The sequence below is a fragment of the Mucor mucedo genome, assembly GCF_025094135.1.
Source record: "Mucor mucedo strain NRRL 3635 chromosome Unknown EV154scaffold_186, whole genome shotgun sequence".
NCBI classification, from domain to species: Eukaryota; Fungi; Mucoromycota; class Mucoromycetes; order Mucorales; family Mucoraceae; genus Mucor; species Mucor mucedo.
This window is the reverse complement of record NW_026252470.1, coordinates 1-20835: the sequence shown is the minus strand read 5'-3', so window position 1 is coordinate 20835 and position 20835 is coordinate 1. Positions and strand designations below refer to the sequence as shown.

At 38.8% G+C, this 20835-nt stretch overlaps 3 protein-coding genes and 1 non-coding gene across 4 annotated transcripts; 2 read left to right on the top strand and 2 right to left on the bottom strand.

Moving 5' to 3' along the window:
• Window positions 1-3754: 3754 nt before the first annotated feature.
• Window positions 3755-5812, top strand: EV154DRAFT_431205 (uncharacterized protein; the record flags this gene model as incomplete). The annotated part of the gene is made up of 4 exons (XM_051596591.1): window positions 3755-4286; window positions 4344-4697; window positions 4989-5257; window positions 5321-5812. Coding segments are annotated over 4 exons (1647 nt in total), but the record flags the coding sequence as incomplete, so codon positions are not given.
• Window positions 5813-7019: 1207 nt separating this feature from the next.
• EV154DRAFT_579526 (uncharacterized protein) lies at window positions 7020-9919 on the top strand (the record flags this gene model as incomplete). The annotated part of the gene is made up of 7 exons (XM_051606589.1): window positions 7020-7172; window positions 7615-7863; window positions 7918-7940; window positions 7967-8413; window positions 8462-8554; window positions 8767-9188; window positions 9652-9919. The coding sequence occupies 7 exons, from the start codon at window positions 7020-7022 to the stop codon at window positions 9822-9824; spliced, it is 1560 nt and encodes a 519-aa protein (XP_051451443.1). The 3' UTR covers window positions 9825-9919.
• A 111-nt stretch (window positions 9920-10030) lies between these two features.
• EV154DRAFT_487451 (uncharacterized protein) lies at window positions 10031-10348 on the bottom strand (the record flags this gene model as incomplete). The annotated part of the gene is made up of 1 exon (XM_051598979.1): window positions 10031-10348. The coding sequence occupies one exon, from the start codon at window positions 10346-10348 to the stop codon at window positions 10031-10033; it is 318 nt and encodes a 105-aa protein (XP_051451442.1).
• A 1310-nt stretch (window positions 10349-11658) lies between these two features.
• EV154DRAFT_t136 lies at window positions 11659-11731 on the bottom strand. Its single transcript has one exon. It is a non-coding gene; the product is annotated as a tRNA-Lys (tRNA).
• Between the last annotated feature and the right edge of the window lie 9104 nt (window positions 11732-20835).

The following is a 20835-nucleotide window of genomic DNA, read 5'->3' as shown; positions in this document are numbered from 1 at the left end:
GCCAAATCATAAAATCAACTTGGGACCGAGATGTGAAAATAAGGTACATAGTGACAGCTAGGACAAAACTGAAAGATTATTCTTCTTGATTGGCCAAAATCAGAATAATTGGTCCTTATATTTATAGTTTTATGGCAGCATACTTTTCCTCTTAGTTGGAACGGTTCATTTGTATTTTTGTAGCACCCTTTTTTTTTGGACAGCACAAAAATAATCAGACTTCGATTATACCTTGTAATTATCCCCAATTTCCCAAGGAAAATAATTGTTTACAATACAGTGTTAGAAAGAGACTCAACAAAGTAACCTTCTTGGGAAAAGTTGTCTTTATCAAATGGCATTTTTTTAATATTTGAATTTTTTTTTTTTTGACCATGACTCTCTAAACGAGAACCGCAGCTTTCTCAGTCAGGGTCACCACCGCTTATAAAATGATAGCATTCTCTTTAACATTTTTTAAACATATTTTATAAAAACAGATATATTGGACTATTATATCTGATGACTTAGTTTATAAACCTTTTCTACAACCAGATTCTAATATACCTGAGGTGTTTCTATTGATAACTCTTAATGACGTTATTTTGTTATATGAAGTAGTTACTTCTTTATAGCGTTCAGTCAAAACTTGATGAATTCAATGGGAAGTGTAGCATTGTAATACAATATTTAGCTACGTATCCCAATATATTTCCCAGACCTACTTATAGTAAAACAGGCACACTAACTTTTATTTTTCTGCTGATTGTTCATCAGTTACTGGTGCCGACTTTTAAGGCTGGGTTATATGTGAGACATATTTAAGCTTAAAATGAGAGTTTCTCGCTCTGAAAGGGTTTGAGAAAGAGAATCAAGTCAAGTTATTACAGAAGGTTCTTGAAGCTCACTTTATACAGCAAGAATATAAAAAACTTCACGTTTTAAGACCAAACTTATCATTACAAATAGTGCTGACTCATCAACGCGAAAAAAATTGTTGTGTTTACTTGATCTAAACAAAGTTTAGGACCGACAGAATATTCATCCGAGCGTTTGTTTCCTATGCTAAACTGACCATGTTAAGCTCGGCGTGGAAATCCTTTGTTCCGATCATCGATCCGACGCTACATTATTTGTCAGTCAACATAATGTACCTGAATATGCAGTGATATCATCTTCATAGACTATACATCCATACCACGGTAAGTTAAAAATTAGAAAAACCAGCTGCGAGAATAGAAATTCTCACAACCTTAATAATAAACATGTTCGATTTTTATAATAACAACATAATTGCTGAATATTAACAACTGGGGCTTTTATAAGATAGTTGGAATAGTTTGTTAGTAACTCAGTACTTTTAGAAAAAAATTTGATGACTTATACCCCCAGTAATCTTGCGATGTCAGATTGTTATTTAGTATCAATTCCCCTCATTGTTTATACAAAAAAATAAACCAGGAGGTGATAACGTGTCAATAAGACGTTATAGATTTAATTTCTTCTTATTGTAAGCGTATATTACATGCTTTTCTGGTGAGTCAGGTTTCGATATCATGCATAAACTTGCTTAAAGTTGACTATCTTAAAGTTCTCCGTGGGATAAACAACAAAATGTTTCTCTGATACTCGAGAAAGTGGTTCAAAAATACAAGATATTGAGGATGATACCATCTTTTCCTACAAATAATAATATACTGTCTGCATGTTTAGACTCGCGGATTTAGCCAGAAAACAGTAATGATTTTCATTACATAGACTAAAAAACTAATAGTGGCGAATGATATTGTTAATTTTGGTGTTACAAACAAGATCAAAATAAAACACAGAGTATTAGACATGTGTAAACAAAAACAGGTAACAAAAAGGTAAGCCGAAATCCCGGAAAATCAATTTATTGTTCATTCTCATCTTTCCATATATTAAAATATATCATTCATATAAATATATCAGGTAGCGGGGAATTAGTTTAATGTTTTAAATTTTAGAAAAAAAAAAATTGGGGCCCTCAAAAGCATATCATCCGAGAGCAATTCAAAGTATGGATCAACGAATTTAGAGTTTGATTCTGTGTAAAAATTAAAATGTACTAATTAAACTTAGACCAAAATAACTGAATTCTCGTTCCTCTATATCGCCCATTTTGATTTAGAATAAGGCCAGTGCAAAAAATATATGTTTTGGACACATTATAAAAGTTAACCCGTTTAGGTCAATTAGGAATTTATATGGAAAAGAAATCTAAAATACCTATTTAAAGCTTTACTAAAAAAAATGGATCTTAAATAATTTTGTAAGGTTTTTGTTAACGTTATTTTCATATATACAATGTACATCAAGTATAACAATATTTCATACAAACACTACTTAGCATATTTGAAATAGATGCTTAAATGGGTCATATGACCTGCACTTTAATTTATGAGCCTGGAACTGCATCATAGCTTGTTGATTTAAATTATTCAGGTATTATTCTTGTAGTACACACATTACTACACCATATTTGTTTTTCATGAAGTTGGCTCACTTTTGGGTACCACAATGTATTCATCCGGAACTTGCATTCTTTATAAGGGTTTAAATCAAAGCAGAACAAACTTTTTGCGGTCTCGCATTAAGCCAGAAAAAAACTTTTGTGGATTGAATTTATGAACAGGTTTTTGATTTTGTGTCATACAAATCAAAAAAAAGGCAAAGGTACAATGCAGCGCACGGATAAATCAATTGCACATCAGTGTCTGTGTCAAGCATTTTTATTCGTGTATTAGAGGGTCTAAAAAGTACACTAATAGTAGTTTATGGAACATGTAAGTATTATATACTTAAATTTCGACAGATACCATGAGTGGGTTTGTTTACGCATGTTAAGCAGACCATACCTGCTGAATAATCACTACGTTTTAGCGATTAAAAAGTTCTAATTTCAAGGGATTTGATTAACTCATAAAGAACACTGGGATTTTTATTTTAGGACCAAAAACTTCTTATAACGTTTATCTTTTAAGGTCTATAAAAAAACAATCTCATCAAATGTGTGGTATATCAATCCGTGTATCTTTCTTTTTAATCAATCCTTTAATGTTTTTATAATGGCTAAATGCATCAAGAGTCAACTAACTTTTTTCGTGTAATTAAGTTATGCAAATAAAAACGCAGAATATGAAAGCAAAGCAAACCGAGTCGGACTACGTTTATTTAACTGACGGTTACAAAGATCTTAAATTTTGGAAAAGGCTTTATCTCTGAATCAAACAACATCAATGCCCGGGTGCATAACATTTTACATCAGACCGAACTTTAAAACCATAATGGCATGGTCGGGCCATTACGAGATATAGATGAGGAAGCTGTCAGAGCACATCCGAAGGACCAGATTTCTATCCAGACCTATTCTAGGTAAGGCCAAATCTGTTTTCTGTAATATGAATAGCAAGTTTAGCCGGTTTTTAGGTTTTTTTTTTTTTAAAAAAAAAACGCACCTTTTGAGAAGAATGGTGGGTACACAAACGACATTGAACGTTGTTGTTGTTATTATTATCAAGGGCTTTTTTTTACTATAAAACTTTTAACTCTTGTTTCCTTTTTCTCTTGTTTTCTCTTTTTACTTATTGTCATTGCCATATCACTACAATGTCCAAACCATCGTCTTCGCTGTCAACGTATACGACAATGATGCGTGTCAACTCAAAAGGCCGACCTTATGCAAAGGTAAAAGCTTAATTAATAATTATATTTTTTTAATTATTGACCTTTTTTTTTTTAGGACCTTTACGATCTTTTTTCAGCATTGCTCATTCAACAACCTCTTACTGATCATCGTTCATTTCTTCGAAATTACCCTTCAACATTTACGACCGATGAAGCTGTTGAATGTCTAAGTCATTTAGAGTTTACTCACCTTGTATCAACTCCAAACCCTTTAGACCAGAGTCAACCTTTACTTACACGTACAACAACGACATTCAGTATGTCGAAAAATATGGCAAAAACCTTGGGCCAGCATTTTCTTAACGCCCGGTTGGCTGAGAGTGCAACTGATCCACAAAATAGGACTTTGAAGGATCGCAGTATCTGGACTCCTACACCAAAGGGCAAATTCATGGTGCAAGATTTTAGCCAGCGTGCACGTGTCTCAATCCAACATATGCAAACGTCTTTGAATCGAATTCCTAATTTTCAAATTGTCATGTTCGAAAGATTAATAGGCGATGATCAACTGTCATTTTCGAGATCAAATATGACCCAGGCCTTTAGAGTGATGATGGAATGGCTACCCACAGACAATATCATGATTGACGAAATTGGTGGTAAAAACATTTTATAGTATATTCCAAACAATTTCATGTTTTACTCATACGTTTTAGGTTTAGACAATAAGAGTATCATAGATTCTTACACAGATGCTTTTTATGGCTATCAGTGTTTTGAGTGGATTATGGAGTATACTAGTGTCGTATCAAATGAAGAGTCAGAAGCGATTGCAGCCGAATTTGTACTATATGGCTGGATTCAACAAGTATTTGACAAATCAGATAAAGGTCAATGTAAAAAAGATGCGACCGCCGTCTTTAAAACAGGCCGAAAAACTCAATATTACTTGACCAATAAAGGCCGATCTGTGTTGGATGTTAAGAGTAACTCAACAAATCAGTCACAAGCCCCCAATGGCACCCTATCCGTAGCAACAAGATCAAGAACTCAAAGTTCAACGAGTAGCAGTAATGACAGCACCGGAGCAGATTGCAATAAACTTCAAACGAATAATTCCAAAAAAGAAGATCATTCGAGCCGACTATTACCTACAACTGCAGAATCAAAGTTGCCAAATGACATATCCGGCAGCGTTATCGTTCCAAAGGCAATTATTACAAAGCAGAAAATTACAACCGAAATAGAAGATACATCTGCCTTGGATAAGGAGTCGTCTCTTCAGATTGATAACAATTCATGTGATTTTGGATTCTCCTCTGCTTCTTCAACTACATCATCCTCAGCGACAACGGTCGGAGTATCCTCATCTTCATCAAAAGACTCGGCGAAAACGCTTACTGATGTCGCCATTACTTCTTTTCACGAAGAATTGGATAAACTCAAAGTCTCCGCTGCCCCCATTTCAAACGTTTCAGAACAACAATGTAGCTCTCAAAATTCTCGATTACAGAACATTTTACAAGATCCATTAACCCGGTTGTATTTCCGGCGTTTTTTGAAGTCAAGTTTCTGTGAAGAGAACGTTAACTTTTGGGTAGATTACACATCACTTGTCAAGAAGATAAGTGTTACGGCAGAAGGAGAAGATTATGAAGATAATGAATCCAAACAAAAAATGAGAATAGAGAAGCTCCCAAATGAATCATGTGAGTCTCTTTTGGTCCATTGCAGTACTATTTATAATACCTATTTCTGTCCTCAAAATGCTCCGAGTGAATTGAACATAGACCATGGACTTCGCCACGAGATCATAAAATATATGCAAGCAACTTTCAAACCTTGCCCAAAAATCCATAAAAATATCAGAAATAATTTAACTTCAGCAGTAAGAGTGGATGCTCCTTTTGGTTCAGTTTCTGTCTCAACCCATGGTATACTTACATCTTCAGTGGCAAGGAGTGATGATGGTAATGGAGGAACAATTTCAGTAATGAAGGAAGGTCTAGAAGACAGCTCTCAGCAATGTCTATACAAAATAACTTGTCTATACAGTCTGGCAAATGAGCATATTTGTAAAATTATGGCTCAGGATTCGGTTCCACGATTTATTAGAACCGATAAATACAGAGACCTTATGCAAACTTATTATCAGCAGAGCTTATCTTTGGATCAAAATAACTAACTTCAGGCTCTATTTATGAATTGTATGCACTGTATGAACAATGAATAGTAAATAAATTAAGTCGGATCATTAAATCCTATGCATCTATGAAAAAAAAATCTGTTACAGTATTATCACGTTAAGTTCAGACAAGCGAAAATTATTTTCAGACAAGCTCAAAAAAAAAAAAAAAATCAGACTAAAAAAAATATATATATTCAGACAAACGTAAAAAATTATTCAGACAAACGTAAAAATTGTTCAGACAAAGGGAAAAAAATTGTTCAGACAAGTAAAAGTTTATACTAATTTTGATTCTTTATCAAGGCATTTATCCCAGTAAGTTTCAGAGTGTCGTATCCAACCAATGGAATCTTCTGTGGTGATAGTCTCACAGGTTGTTTTAATTCTAGGAGTTAAAGTGTCTAAAGTGGAAAGCAGATTTCTTTTGATGTGCTTCTTGATCTTGGACCAGCACTTCTCAATAGAATTCAAAAATGGTGAATATGGGGGCATATATAAAGGCTTATATCCCCTACTTTGGATTGCATCAACGAAACTCGATGGATATAGTGAATTCGGCAATTATCCATGACGATATAAAAGCCATACTTATTGTGTCTGTCCAGGACATCCATGACATTTTGAACAAAGGTTACAAATGACAAGCAGCTGTGCCTTTTTTGGACTTTTCTGTTTTAGTGTCATCGGTTTTAGTCTTTTTTGTCTATCAACTCTGCGAGAAACTGGTGTGATCTTACAGTTGTTTGCTCGTTTTGCCCCCCCCCCCCCCTATGGGAATAACATTTACATGACTTTCATTTCACTGTTTCAATATTTCATAAGTATCAATCATCTCTGAAAGAAAAAGCTGAATTTATAATTCAGAATAAGAAAGAAGAGTCATTTAGAAGATACATTGTAAAGAGCCTGGATGCATTTGTTTAAATCGATAAAAACTAAAAGCAAGCTTTTGAGGATGTTATTTTTTCAATAATTAGCAGAGCTATCGAAGCTTACACGCTTCTGAAAATATTTTTAGAAAGTCCATTCTTATAGAATATTAAGCAGGACGTTTTTGCATCTTTTTTTTTTTTTAATTATTATGATCAAATACATTAATTAATCATTGCTCTGCTGAATTTAACAGTCCTCTGCGTCGACAACATAAATCAATTCAACAAAAGTTTTGTAATAACATCCTCATTTCTATCCGTATATTAACTATATGCGTATCCCAATTTATTCAGATACTGAAAGCTTCATAAAGCTAAAAAAGCAGCATTTATATGAAAAGCTACAGCAGCAAGAAGACGAAGGGACAGCAGTACATAATAATTTCAAAGTCCAAGCTAAAGAAAAAAAAGGTGATATCTATGAAGTATGTATAAATAACGAAACAGAAAAACTTAAGTCTTTAAAAGGTTTAAAACGGAAGAATACTGCAGAAGAAAAACACAACAAAAGCGCAGCAAAACGGGCACGCAATTCCAATCTTGTAATAGCAGCAGCTATATTCTGCGAGAAGTAAGCAATGTAGCCATCATAATTTCAGAATACAAGAAACTATCGAAAACAAAATTGGCCTTAATCATCAAAGATACACAGTGTCTATACCACTTCGATCATTTTCCCCCACATCTGATGATGATGCGTTTAATAACACCATCAACAAAATCAAGAGTTTATCTATGTTTCTGAGAAATGTGATTTATAGAGCACAGTTTTTTATAAATTACTATATTCTCAAGTACCCAGCTGACTTGCCAAACGAGTTTTTCCAACAAATCTTTTGGTATTCTTTATGTCGGCTTATAAATGAGAATATGTCAATTGAAAGCTTTAAGCAGAAGTACATTTCGCAAATTCCTCATCTTGAAGAAATATGGACGGGACTCAGTGGCATTGAAGGTGTAAGCATGTTTGTCAAAAAAGAAGGCCTTACCAACTATGGTCAAGTACTAGCGTCCGCATGCAAAAATATTGCAACTTGCTACAACAACTTCTACATAGAAAATTTTGAAAACATTATCAGCAACTACTTCACATATATGATCCGTGCTGAATTTCAGGTAAAAGAAAATTTTATATTGTGTCTACAAAAGGTTGTTATTAACAATACGTAGGACTTGAGAATGCCTTATATCAAGTCTATTATGTACGGTCATATATTAGAAATATAATATTGTTTAATGTGCAACTATCAACTTTTCCAGAAAACATTGGGAGTTCTGTGAATAAAGAAACGCAAGACAAAATTCGAAAATATCTAAACCCGCTGATTGTAGAAATCAAAAATCGCTTACCACCAGCTCCTATCTCAAAAGCGACATTAAATAAGGCCCCTTTCCATATAATGCCAGTTTTTAGACATATATTGTCTAAATACGAATCAATAATTGAAGCCGACCAGGAAGTAACAACATCGATACAATTACCATTGACTTTACCACAACAGTCCGATTTATTGCAACAAACTGAGGATTCAAATCAGTCACGGAAAAGGCCTAAAAAGAAGAAATCATCAATAAAGAATAAGATCTCAAATGCGCATAAAGATAAAGAGAAACGATTCCAACCACCAAGGCTTTTCAGTTTATTTCCGAATCCAAGCTTAAAATGGTGATTTATTAAAATTGATAATCAAAACCTACATGGGATTTTTGGAAGGAGAATCCGCCAAGTACAAGAGGAGACACCTTTTTCTTTCACACAAAGATCTTTCTTTGAATGCTTCAACTTCAGAAAATTTAAAATAAGTAGGTAAGCTTGCAACATCTTTTTTGGATAATACGCAACTTTTTTATCTTTAACAAGAACAGTCTGGCTGAATTACAATCACTGCATGAGAAAGGTCGGATGTTTTTGAACAGCTTTTATACCGATGGTTATACATGTAGAGTCTCTTTTTGTAGAAAAGAAAAACATGTTTCATCTTTGGAAAATGTCACTCTGATCTTGAACAACTTCAATAGCGAAGAGATCAAACAATATTTCAGGCCATGTACAGTCGATCCCAATAGGAAGGATGTTTTTACATCATACCATGGCAAGAATGATGTAAGACGCCTCTCTAGCTCTGAGTATTACAATATGAACGGAGTCATCAATCGTCAGAAACAAGAACTAGAAAGAAAGAAAAGTAACAACATCGAATATATTGAAACCAGAATCCCTTCCCCAAAAACAACTGGCGCTGAAAACTATAAAAGGCACATAACATATATGCTCCAACACTTTGAAGCCTTAGTCACTTTTTATGACTTCCAAACTGCTAGAATAAGGTGGTCCAACTATATCGGGAAACAGAAGGCTACGGATCTTGCTATCAATATTTTGATTAACGATTCCACAAAGTACAACAAAAACAGGAGAAAAAACACTAGGCGGAATAAACGTAAAAGACGAAAATTAAATAGCAGATATAAGCGAGATCTTTTAAACACCAATCAGTCAAAAAAAGGAAGACAAGCGGCGAGGTAAAACTGCTCTCCATTTCTTTCTAGGAGCATTAATCATTTTATTCTTTTAAAGGGTATTTAAGGAAAAATTTGAAGAAGGGGATAAAAGCAAAATGCCAATGGTAATATTCGGAGACGGGTTAAAAAACAAGTCGCATGTCCGCTTTAAAGGACTAAGACATGGAGTAATCAATATGTTGTACAGACAGCTAAAGCGGCGTGAGAATTTGGGTGAATTGTTACTGCTTGATATCGACAAGTACAACACTTTCGAGGTGAAGTAGCTAGATGTTCATTTTGCAAAAGTATTAATAACAAAGCTCTTTTTTTTAGACGTGTAATAGCTGTCTCGTAAAGAACTTGGAGAATCTAAAGTGTGGTGATCACAAAGTCCATCAGATATTAAACTGCAACAATTGCAATATCTTTTGGAACCGAGACGTCTTAGCATCGAAGAGTATGTTCAGACTATTGCTATTTCCATTTGGAGGGGCAATGGGTCACCAAGTGTCTTTCAAAGACAAAGCGCCACCTCCAATGTGGTTGCTGCACCGTCATCGGTGACAGCTTAAAGATAAATGAAGACAAAACAAATTATCTCTTCTAAACTTGTCTGAAAACTGATTTCATTTATGTCTGAATTTCCATTTTATTTCGTCTGTAAAAGGTAAGTCAATGTCTGAAAGTAAGCTTTTATTCGTCGAAAAAAAAGCGGGAATTGTTATTTTCACCCCCTCGATTTTTTTTGGCCTATTACACACAAGAATTTTTAGAAAAATTACGATTGAGACTTTGAGATTTTTTTATGTGATAGAAAAAATAAAGGATAAAAAATAAAGTTGAAAGAAAAAAATAAGAATAGGCGATCAAGATGATCATTGTGTTTGTTGCTGTTGCTGAGATTGATGAGATGAGCGAGTAGCTTGGGACATGACTCTTTGGAAACATTGTCTTGTGCCATGTCCCGGCTGTCTACAAGTTCCACAAAGCCTTGTTCTTCTTTCAGCATGTTCAAAAGCGGAGGGATTTCTTCTGTTTGACGAAGTGTCATTTCTTCTCGCAGTAGAACCGGTAGGTCTTCCTCTTGACCTGGCATCGTTTCATGGCCCTATAGGTACCAACGGCGAATGAACCAGGTCAAAAAGACGCGATACAATTTCCTCTTGTTCGTAACGAGCTGCGTTTCTAAAACGGGTACGCAGCAAGTCAACGAGGTAGTCCAAATTGCTTTCCGGATCCAATTCTTCCAACTGCTCAGATGTCAGGAACGAGGGAGGAACGAGACAGGCAGGACAGGACAGAGAATGAATAGCTTCTTGAAGCAGGTTATTTATTTAAGAATAAAAGGGAGGAAAGAAAAGAGAAGATGATTATGAAATACATCTGATAAAGAAAACTGGGAGAAGTGAAATTTATCAGCTATATTTATAGAGAAAGAAAAACAAGAAATTAAATAAAAGAATAAGCAATGACAAAAGTTAGTCATAGCCTATGTGGATCATGACAAAGGATTTAAAGAGCTGACAGATCAATGATAAATATTGAGTCTGAAAGCTGGTTACTCATATTGAATATTTGGGGCATAAGATGTAACAGGATCATGACATCAGAGCTAGGAGAATGCTCAAGTCTCCATTGTTGATGAAAATCATCAACTTGAAGAACTTGGCGTTGCTCGTAAAGGGCTTTGATCCTGTGTACGCATGGAATGCCAGTTGTCACCGTGTATGTATTCGTACAGTTCAACAGTGTTACTGACAAGTTTTAGTAAAAGTAATAGAAGAAAATAAAAATAGAGGTTTAAGATAAAAGTTCTTAAAAAGTGAGCACCAGACTATATAGTTGTCAACTGAAAAAGATAAAATATATTTATATAAGAGGGTAATTTATACGACGAAATCAGATAAGAGTGGTATTCGAAGGAGTATAGTTAAATACGTAATGGAATAGCTACAATGCTGATTTTACAGAAGGAAATTACAAGCAATTATAATAAATACAAAATCACAAAGACTTAAAGTATTAAGACTTATTCAGATTAAAGTAAAGAACAAACTAATTATTTTATTAAATAATTTTATGGTCCTTTTATAAGAAAAGGACCACAAAGCAGTCAAAAAAATTAAAAAAATCTTAAGTCAAAACGACAAAAAGTGCCGTGTAACAATATATAAAAAAAATTAATTTCAAATTAAAAAAATTCAACTTGAGAGGACCTATTATCTTTTTCTCGCATAAAATAAAAATAATATTGGCGACGCCGTACAGCTGCACCGCAACGACTCAATTGCCAGACATTAAGGCAATTGACATATACTTAACTTTACATAAGCACATCTATAAAAATCACTCCCACAATACAAGAAGCTACATTCACCACACGAAAATAAAATAATTTAAAATGATAGCCCAACGGGGGGGTCGAACCCCCAACCTTGAGATTAAGAGTCTCACGCTCTACCGATTGAGCTAGCTAGGCAGGCACTCTCTTTCGCTTTCTCAAACTTTTTATTAAATTTGAACGGTTAAATATTTTAGCCGGTACTTTTAAAATCGATAAAAAATCAACAACGTTAGCAACAACTTCCAAAATAAGTTTTACAGTATTAAAGCTTATTACCTCAAGTACCTTCAAACAAGTTTTCAACCCCATTGGACAAGATCTACAGTTTTTAGAAAATTCAAAATTGTTAATTTCTTAAAAAATGGAAAATCAACAAGCAATGGACTGCACCATTGATTCTGTACAGCCCAACCTCGACCACGGACAACTCTTGCAATATGTCTACAATCTCGCTTCTCAAGTTAACGAACACTCTACAATTTTGAAAGAAATGGCACTTCTGAAAGAAAAAATCTCTACTCTTGAAAAGGAAAATATGATTCTCGCCTCGGAAAATAAAATTTTAAAAGAAAAATTTGTTTCCGTTTCAACCAACCCCGGTGCATCCAAAACCAACACTCCACATCGGGTTTTAAATCAATCCACCGAGAATGGTAACCGCGGCTCCTCCAGCCAAGACTCTACATGGGCAACCAAGACCGCTGAAACGCGCCCTGAAAAACCCAAACGTACTTCCCCTGCTTCATCACTTAAGAAGAAAATCGCTGCTGCTCGTCCCTTCCAAAGCACCGAGGATAAGGGTCCTCAAGGCTTCCAATATGTCTATATTGGTCGCTCACGTAAGATCATTCGATCTGAAGTCCGTTCTCGCCTTCGACGTTCAGGCATTGACACTGGTCGTATCCTGGATGTCACCTTTCCTGCCTCTGGAGTATTAGGACTACTCATGCATGTCCAATATGTCAAAACATTTACAGATGCTATGACTAAGGTAGACGCCACTCTGTTCCCAAACTTTGATCCTCTTGATCCTAAACATTTGGCGGATCCCAGATACTCTGACCTGACATACGAAGAACGTTGTCAAAAGATGCACGACATTGTCAATAGTCGTGCTATCGATACTCTCACCTTCTTGCGTCCTCTTGTTGTTGGCCCTGTTGCTCGTTCCTTTGTGGAATTTGGCTGGATCGATGACGAAGACGCCAAAGATGCTCTTGCTGGTGCTCGTAAGAAACTTGACCAAGTGGATCCTCGAAAGGCTGCATTCTACTTCAAGAACAATGAAGTCGAACCTCTCTCAGAATCAGAAATGGAACTCTAATGAGTGTCCATTACAATTCGAACAACAACACCTCCCTCCGCTCCTTCTCATTTAGTCTCTGGAATGCTAATGGTCTTCGGGCTACAACCATCCAAGATGTACTATCTCATGTCACTAATTCCGATCTCCTTTTCATCACCGAAACATGGCTCACTGCTGGTTACTTGACTGCCAATTGGTCTCAATATCATCTCTACGGTACTTTGGTCTCTAATGGTAATGGTCGAGGATCCGGTGGTGTGTCATGCTTTGTCTCGCCTCAATGTCCTATTCCTGTCACTCAACTTCCTTCTCCCAATGCATATACCCTATCAATGAAAATTGGTAGCGTCAATGTACATTGTTCATACTTCCCACCCAGCCTCTCTCGAGAGCTGGTGCTTTCCGCTTTAAGGTCTATCCCCCTAGGCTCTGACACCATTCTCTGTGGTGACTTTAATGCACGTCTTGGTCCTTTCACTGGTGATTCTATTACTACGCCTCGTGGTGCTGATCTAACTACTTGGTGTGAACAACAAGATCTCCTGGTTCTAAACTCATCTCTGTCTCATGGTGTAGCAACGTTCTCAACATTCCGGCAAAATACAGAACAATGCAGCATCATAGATCTGTTTCTAACCAACATACCCGACTGGAATTTCAAGCACCCTTCCCTAGTGGTTGAATCTGATCTTTCTCTCGGTTCAGATCATAGACTTATGACTCTGTCATTTGAATATGATTCTGCTTTACGATCTGGGGGTAGTAGGTCTGGGGGTGATAGGTCTGGGGGTGATAGGTCTGGGGGTGATGGATCTGGGGGTGATGGATCTGGGGGTAGAGATACCATAGCTCCAAGACGCCTATGGAATCTCTCGCGACTAGGTGAAGATGGTCCTAAAGCGCTATTTCAGTCCAAGTTTGTTTCTCTTGTTGCTCCTCTTGTCGATTCTCTTACTGATCTAGTGTATAATCCTCCCCTGGTCTGCCCTGATATTGATGGCCTCAACCAAAATCTTAATGATCGCCTCTATCAAGCTCTTGACTCTTCTGTTGGTGTTAAAAAACCTAACTCTGGTAAGAAGTGGAAAGTATTCTGGTCCAATGAAATGCAAGAAGCCGCTCGAGAACGTGATCGTTGCTTTGGCAGGTGGCGTCACTCTCGTGGTGTTGACAAAGCCTACTGGTGGAATCAACATCTTACAGCTCATAAATCTCTTCGTCGTCTGGTATCTGCAGCAAAACGTCTTTCCTGGAAAAACTTTTGTGAGTCCCTTGAAACCAACTTCTCCAAAGCCACTGCTACCCTAGCAAGAATAAAACGTCGCAGACAGTGCTCTTCTACCTACGCTCATCTTGATGGTCCTCAAGCTTCAGTTGATGCAATGGCGAATCACTTGTCTAGCGTATACGCTGGTAATCTCCTCCCTCCTCCTGCCAGTCGTCCTCCTCCACCACCCAGTTTCCTTGACAATAGTCCTCTCCCTGTTCCTGATGACGGACTATTTGACGTTGATCGTGTTTTAGAACACATCAACCGATTACCATCACGCAAGGCTCCTGGTTCTGACCACCTCAAGGCTGAAATGCTTAAGTCTCTTGGCAAAGATATAGCTAAAGTACTCTCCCTTCTCTTTACCCTCTGCTATCAATGGTCCTATACACCTAGCCTATGGCGCATAGCTAATGTATTCCCTATTCACAAAAAAGGTGACCCATTTGACCCAGCAAACTACAGACCTATTTCACTGACATCTGTCATTCGAAAACTGTTTGAATTCACTCTCTCTGCCTCTCTCTCTCTCCTCAGCCCTCCACTGGATGTAGCTCAAGGTGGGTTTCGCCCACAACGTAGCCCCCTTGATCAAGCCCTTTGTTTACATGACCTCGTACGTGACTACCTCCGTACAAATCATCGTCTTCCAGTGGTAGCATTCCTTGATATTAAAGCCGCCTATGATACCGTCGATAGACGTGTAATCTGGAACTCCCTGGCCAACTCTCCTCTCCCTAAGCCTATCCTTGCACTATTGGTAAATTTATTTGATGATGTTCACATCTCAGTTTTAATTTCCAATCATGTATCCACTCCCTTCTCTCCTGCTACTGGTGTACTCCAAGGTTCTGTCCTGTCACCTTTGCTCTACTCTCTCTACATTAACTCTCTGCCTGGTGTTCTTCGGTCTGTTGCTACACCAAGTACGACTTCTGTCCTCCCTCCTGGTGCTACTCAACGTACTCCAATTAATTGCCTCTTGTTCGCTGATGATGTAGCTATCCTAGGATCTGCATCTCAAGTACAACGCATGCTCAACCTATCCGCTGAACACTCTCACTCGATTGGCTACCGATGGAGTCCCTCAAAATGTGCTGTTCTCAATGCCCCCACAACCGGCCCTCAAATGACATTGTACGGTAACTCACTACCTACAGTTGATGAGTTTGTATACTTAGGCGCACCTTTCAACAAGGATGGTCTGTATGGCCCTGGCATCTTGTCCCTCCGCCAAGCAAGTGCAATCAAAACCATGGCCCTCCTCACTTCAGTTGGTGTCCACAAAAATGGTTTCTCTCTCCTCCTCTGCTCCCGGCTATATACCAGCTTTATTCGTCCAAAAATAGAGTATGGTCTCGCCATCTCCCACCTCACAGCTACACAATTAAAAGCCATTGACGATACACAAAACCGGCTTGTCCGAATGTTCGTTGGTGGATCTTGGTTCAATGTCGCTAAGCATATTACTTGTCTCCCCTCGATGAAACACCGCTATAACGTGCTTGTCACTAGATATGTGTTGAGAGCTAATTTACTACCAGATGACTGTCTACTTGTTCTCCTGAAGTCTCTACAAAAACCACCCAGATTGATCTCTCTTCTTCAAAAGAATGCCCTCTACAGATCTCTGCCAATTCCACTACCCGCCACTTCTGCTTTACTGAATACACACTTCAGAAAATTCTGGCAAGACCAATTTGATACTCTCATGGCTAAAGCTGTTACCTCTGGACATCATGTTCTACTTCGAGCATGTCGTCCATGTACTTCTAAACCTGACCCTATACTGTATCTCCCAATGTCCAAAACGGCTAGAAGTCGCCTAGTACGCTGGCGTCTAGGTCGATTCGCCAACATGCGTGAACAATGCCCTGCTTTTCTGGTGAATACATCACTCGTGACCACTTTCTCTCTTGTCGTGCTCTGGAGTCAACCCTTTGGGAATCTCTACCACCATCTCCATCACCTACAATTCATCGTCTAGACTTTGCAATTAGTAGTCTTCCAACTTCCGCTGCTTCAGGTCCCACCACCATACTGGTCTGACTTACTTCAATTATTATATGCAATTGATTGTCTTGTACATCCTCTTGCTAATATCGCCCCTGATCCGGATCCTGGTGATTATGGCTTCCCCCTCCTCTGCTCCCTACATAGATGACCTATTTGTATCTGTCTTCCATCTGCGTCGCTACGGTGGTAAGTCATATCAAAGTTCCCAGCCGATAGTCGAACCAGAGGATCATTTACAAATACATTAGTCTACAAGCTCTTCTCTTACTCCTAATCCTTTTTTCCCTCATACGCTCTCTGTTGGGTTTTTTATATTTTCTCCTCAAATTTAAATTAGTTCATCCTTTGTGGCATTTATGCTCTATAGAGTCGCCCATACATTGTTGTAAATAATAAAATTAAAATCTTTAACCTGAGCTAGCTAGGCACTCTCTTTCGCTTTCTCAAACTTTTTATTAAATTTTAACGGTTAAATATTTTAGCCGGTACTTTAAAATCGATAAAAAATCAACAACGTTAGCAACAACTTCCAAAATAAGTTTTACAGTATTAAAGCTTATTACCTCAAGTACCTTCAAACAAGTTTTCAACCCCATTGGACAAGATCTACAGTTTTTAGAAAATTCAAAATTGTTAATTTCTTAAAAAATGGAAAATCAACAAGCAATGGACTGCACCATTGATTCTGTACAGCCCAACCTCGATCACGGACAACTCTTGCAATATGTCTACAATCTCGCTTCTCAAGTTAACGAACACTCTACAATTTTGAAAGAAATGGCACTTCTGAAAGAAAAAATCTCTACTCTTGAAAAGGAAAATATGATTCTCGCCTCGGAAAATAAAATTTTGAAAGAAAAATTTATTTCTGTTTCAACTAACCCCGGTGCATCCAAGACCACCATTCCACCTCGGGTTTCAAATCAATCCAACGAGGATGGTAACCGCGGCTCATCTAGCAAGACTCTACATGGGCAACTAAGGCTGCTGAAACACGCCCTGAAAAACCTAAACGTACTTCCCCTGCCACTTCTTTAAAGAAGCGTATCGCAGCTGCTCGTCCCTTTCAAAGTGCTGAAGATAAGGGTCCTCAAGGCTTCCAGTATGTATATATTGGTCGCTCCCGCAAGATCATTCGATCGGAAGTCCGTTCTCGCCTCCGACGTTCAGGTATCGACACTGGTCGCATACTTGACGTCACCTTCCCAGCTTCTGGCGTCTTAGGTCTATTAATGCATGTACAATATGTACAAACATTTACCGACGCTATGACTAAGGTCGATGCTACTCTTTTCACCGATTTCGACCCCCTCGATCCCAAACATTTGGCTGATCCACAGTATGCAGCTATGTCACATGACGAACGTTGCCAAAAAATGCATGATATTGTAAACAATCGTGCAATTGACACTCTCTCTTTCTTGCGTCCTCTCGTTGTTGGTGCCGTCTCTCGCTCCTTTGTTGACTTAGGTTGGATCGATGACCAAAATGCCAAAGATGCTCTTGTCAATGCCCAGAAGAAACTGGGCCAAGTCGACCCCCGTAAAGCTGCATTCTACTTCAAGACTGCAGTAACAGAATCTTCATCAGAATCTGAAATGGAACTTTAATGAGTCTCCATCTCAATTCTAACAACAACAACTCCCTCCGCTCCTTCTCCTTTAGTCTCTGGAATGCCAATGGTCTTCGGGCTACAACCATTCAAGATGTACTATCGCATGTCACTAATTCCGATCTCCTTTTTATCACTGAAACATGGCTCACTGCTGGTTACTTGCCTGCCAATTGGTCTCAATATCATCTCTACGGTACTTTGGTCTCTAATGGTAATGGTCGAGGATCCGGTGGTGTGTCATGCTTTGTCTCGCCTCACTGCTCTATCCCTGTAACTCAACTTCCTTCTCCCAATGCATACACCCTATCAGTGAAGATTGGTAGCGTCAATGTGCATTGTTCATACTTTCCACCCAGTCTCTCTAGAGAGCTGGTGCTTTCCGCGCTAAGGTCCATCCCTCTCGGCTCTGACACCATTCTCTGTGGTGACTTTAATGCACGTCTTGGTCCTTTCATTGGTGATTCAATTACTACACCTCGTGGTACTGATCTAACTACTTGGTGTGAACAACAAGATCTATTGGTTCTAAACACTTCTCTGGCACATGGTGTCTCTACCTTTTCAACATTTCGACAAAATACTGAACAACGTAGCATCATTGATCTGTTTCTTACCAATATACCCGACTGGAACTTCAAACACCCTTCCCTAGTGGTTGAATCTGATCTTTCTCTCGGTTCAGATCATAGACTTATGACTCTGTCATTTGACTATGATTCTGATTTACGATCTGGGGGAAGTAGGTCTGGGGGTGATAGGTCTGGGGGTGATGGATCTGGGGGTGATGGATCTGGGGGTAGAGATACCATAGCTCCAAGACGCCTATGGAATCTCTCGCGGCTAGGTGAAGATGGCCCTAAAGCGCTATTTCAGTCCAAGTTTGTTTCTCTCGTTGCTCCTCTTGTTGATTCTCTTACTGATCTAGTGTCTAATCCTCCCCTGGTCTGCCCTGATATTGATGGCCTCAACCAAAGTCTCAATGATCGCCTCTATCAAGCTCTTGACTCTTCTGTCGGTGTTAAAAAACCTAACTCTGGTAAGAAGTGGAAAGTGTTCTGGTCCAAAGAAATGCAAGAAGCCGCTCGAGAACGTGATCGTTGCTTTGGCAGGTGGCGTCACTCTCGCGGTGTTGATAAAGCCTACTGGTGGAATCAACATCTTACAGCACATAAATCTCTTCGTCGTCTGGTATCTGCAGCAAAACGTCTTTCCTGGAAAAACTTTTGTGAGTCTCTTGAAACTAACTTCTCCAAAGCCACTGCTACCCTAGCAAGAATCAAACGCCGCAGACAGTGCTCTTCTACCTACGCTCATCTTGATGGTCCTCAAGCTTCAGTTGATGCAATGGCGAATCACTTGTCTAGCGTATACGCTGGTAACCTCCTCCCTCCTCCTGCCAGTCGTCCTCCTCCACCACCCAGTTTCCTTGACAATAGTCCTCTCCCTGTTCCTGATGACGGACTATTTGACGTTGATCGTGTTTTAGAACACATCAACCGATTACCATCACGCAAGGCTCCTGGCTCTGACCACCTCAAGGCTGAAATGCTTAAGTCTCTTGGCAAAGACATAGCTAAAGTACTCTCTCTCCTGTTCACCCTCTGCTACCAATGGTCATATACACCTAGCCTATGGCGCATAGCTAATGTATTTCCCATTCACAAGAAAGGTGACCCATTTGACCCAGCCAACTACAGACCTATTTCATTGACATCTGTCATTCGAAAACTGTTTGAATTCACTCTCTCTGCCTCTCTCTCTCTCCTTAGCCCTCCACTGGATGTTGCTCAAGGTGGGTTTCGCCCACAACGCAGCCCCCTTGATCAAGCCCTTTGTTTACATGACCTCGTACGTGACTACCTCCGTACAAATCATCGCCTCCCAGTGGTAGCATTCCTTGATATAAAAGCCGCTTATGATACCGTCGATAGACGAGTTATCTGGAACTCTCTGGCCAATTCTCCTCTACCTAGGCCTATCCTTGCACTACCTGGTAAATTTATTTGATGATGTTCACATCTCAGTCTTAATTTCCAACCATGTATCCACTCCCTTCTCTCCTGCTACTGGTGTACTTCAAGGTTCTGTCCTGTAACCTTTACTATACTCTCTCTATATCAATTCTCTGCCTGGTGTTCTTCGGTCTGTTGCTACACCAAGTACGACTTCTGTCCTCCCTCCTGGTACTACTCAACGTACTCCAATTAATTGCCTCTTGTTCGCTGATGATGTAGCTATCCTAGGATCTGCATCTCAAGTACAACGCATGCTCAACCTATCCGCTGAACACTCCCACTCGATTGGCTACAGATGGAGTCCCTCAAAATGTGCTGTTCTTAATGCCCCAACAACCGGCCCTCAAATGACATTGTACGGTAACTCACTACCTACAGTTGATGAGTTTGTATACTTAGGCGTACCTTTCAACAAGGATGGTCTGTATGGCCCTGGCATCTTGTCCCTCCGCCAAGCAAGTGCGATCAAAACCATGGCCCTTCTCACTTCAGTTGGTGTTCACAAAAATGGTTTCTCTCTCCTCCTCTGCTCCCGGCTATATACCAGCTTTATTCGTCCAAAAATAGAGTATGGTCTCGCCATCTCCCACCTCACAGCTACACAATTAAAAGCCATTGACGATACACAAAACCGGCTTGTCCGAATGTTCGTTGGTGGATCTTGGTTCAATGTTGCTAAACATATTACTTGTCTCCCCTCGATGAAACACCGCTATAACGTGCTTGTCACTAGATATGTGTTGAGAGCTAATTTACTACCAGATGACTGTCTACTTGTTCTCCTGAAGTCTCTACAAAAACCACCCAGATTGATCTCTCTTCTGCAAAGAATGCCCTCTACAGATCTCTGCCAACTCCACTACCCGCCACTCCTGCTTTACTGAATACACACTTCAGAAAATTCTGGCAAGACCAATTTGATACTCTCATGGCTAAAGCTGTTACCTCTGGACATCATGTTCTACTTCGAGCATGTCGTCCATGTACTTCTAAACCTGACCCTATACTGTATCTTCC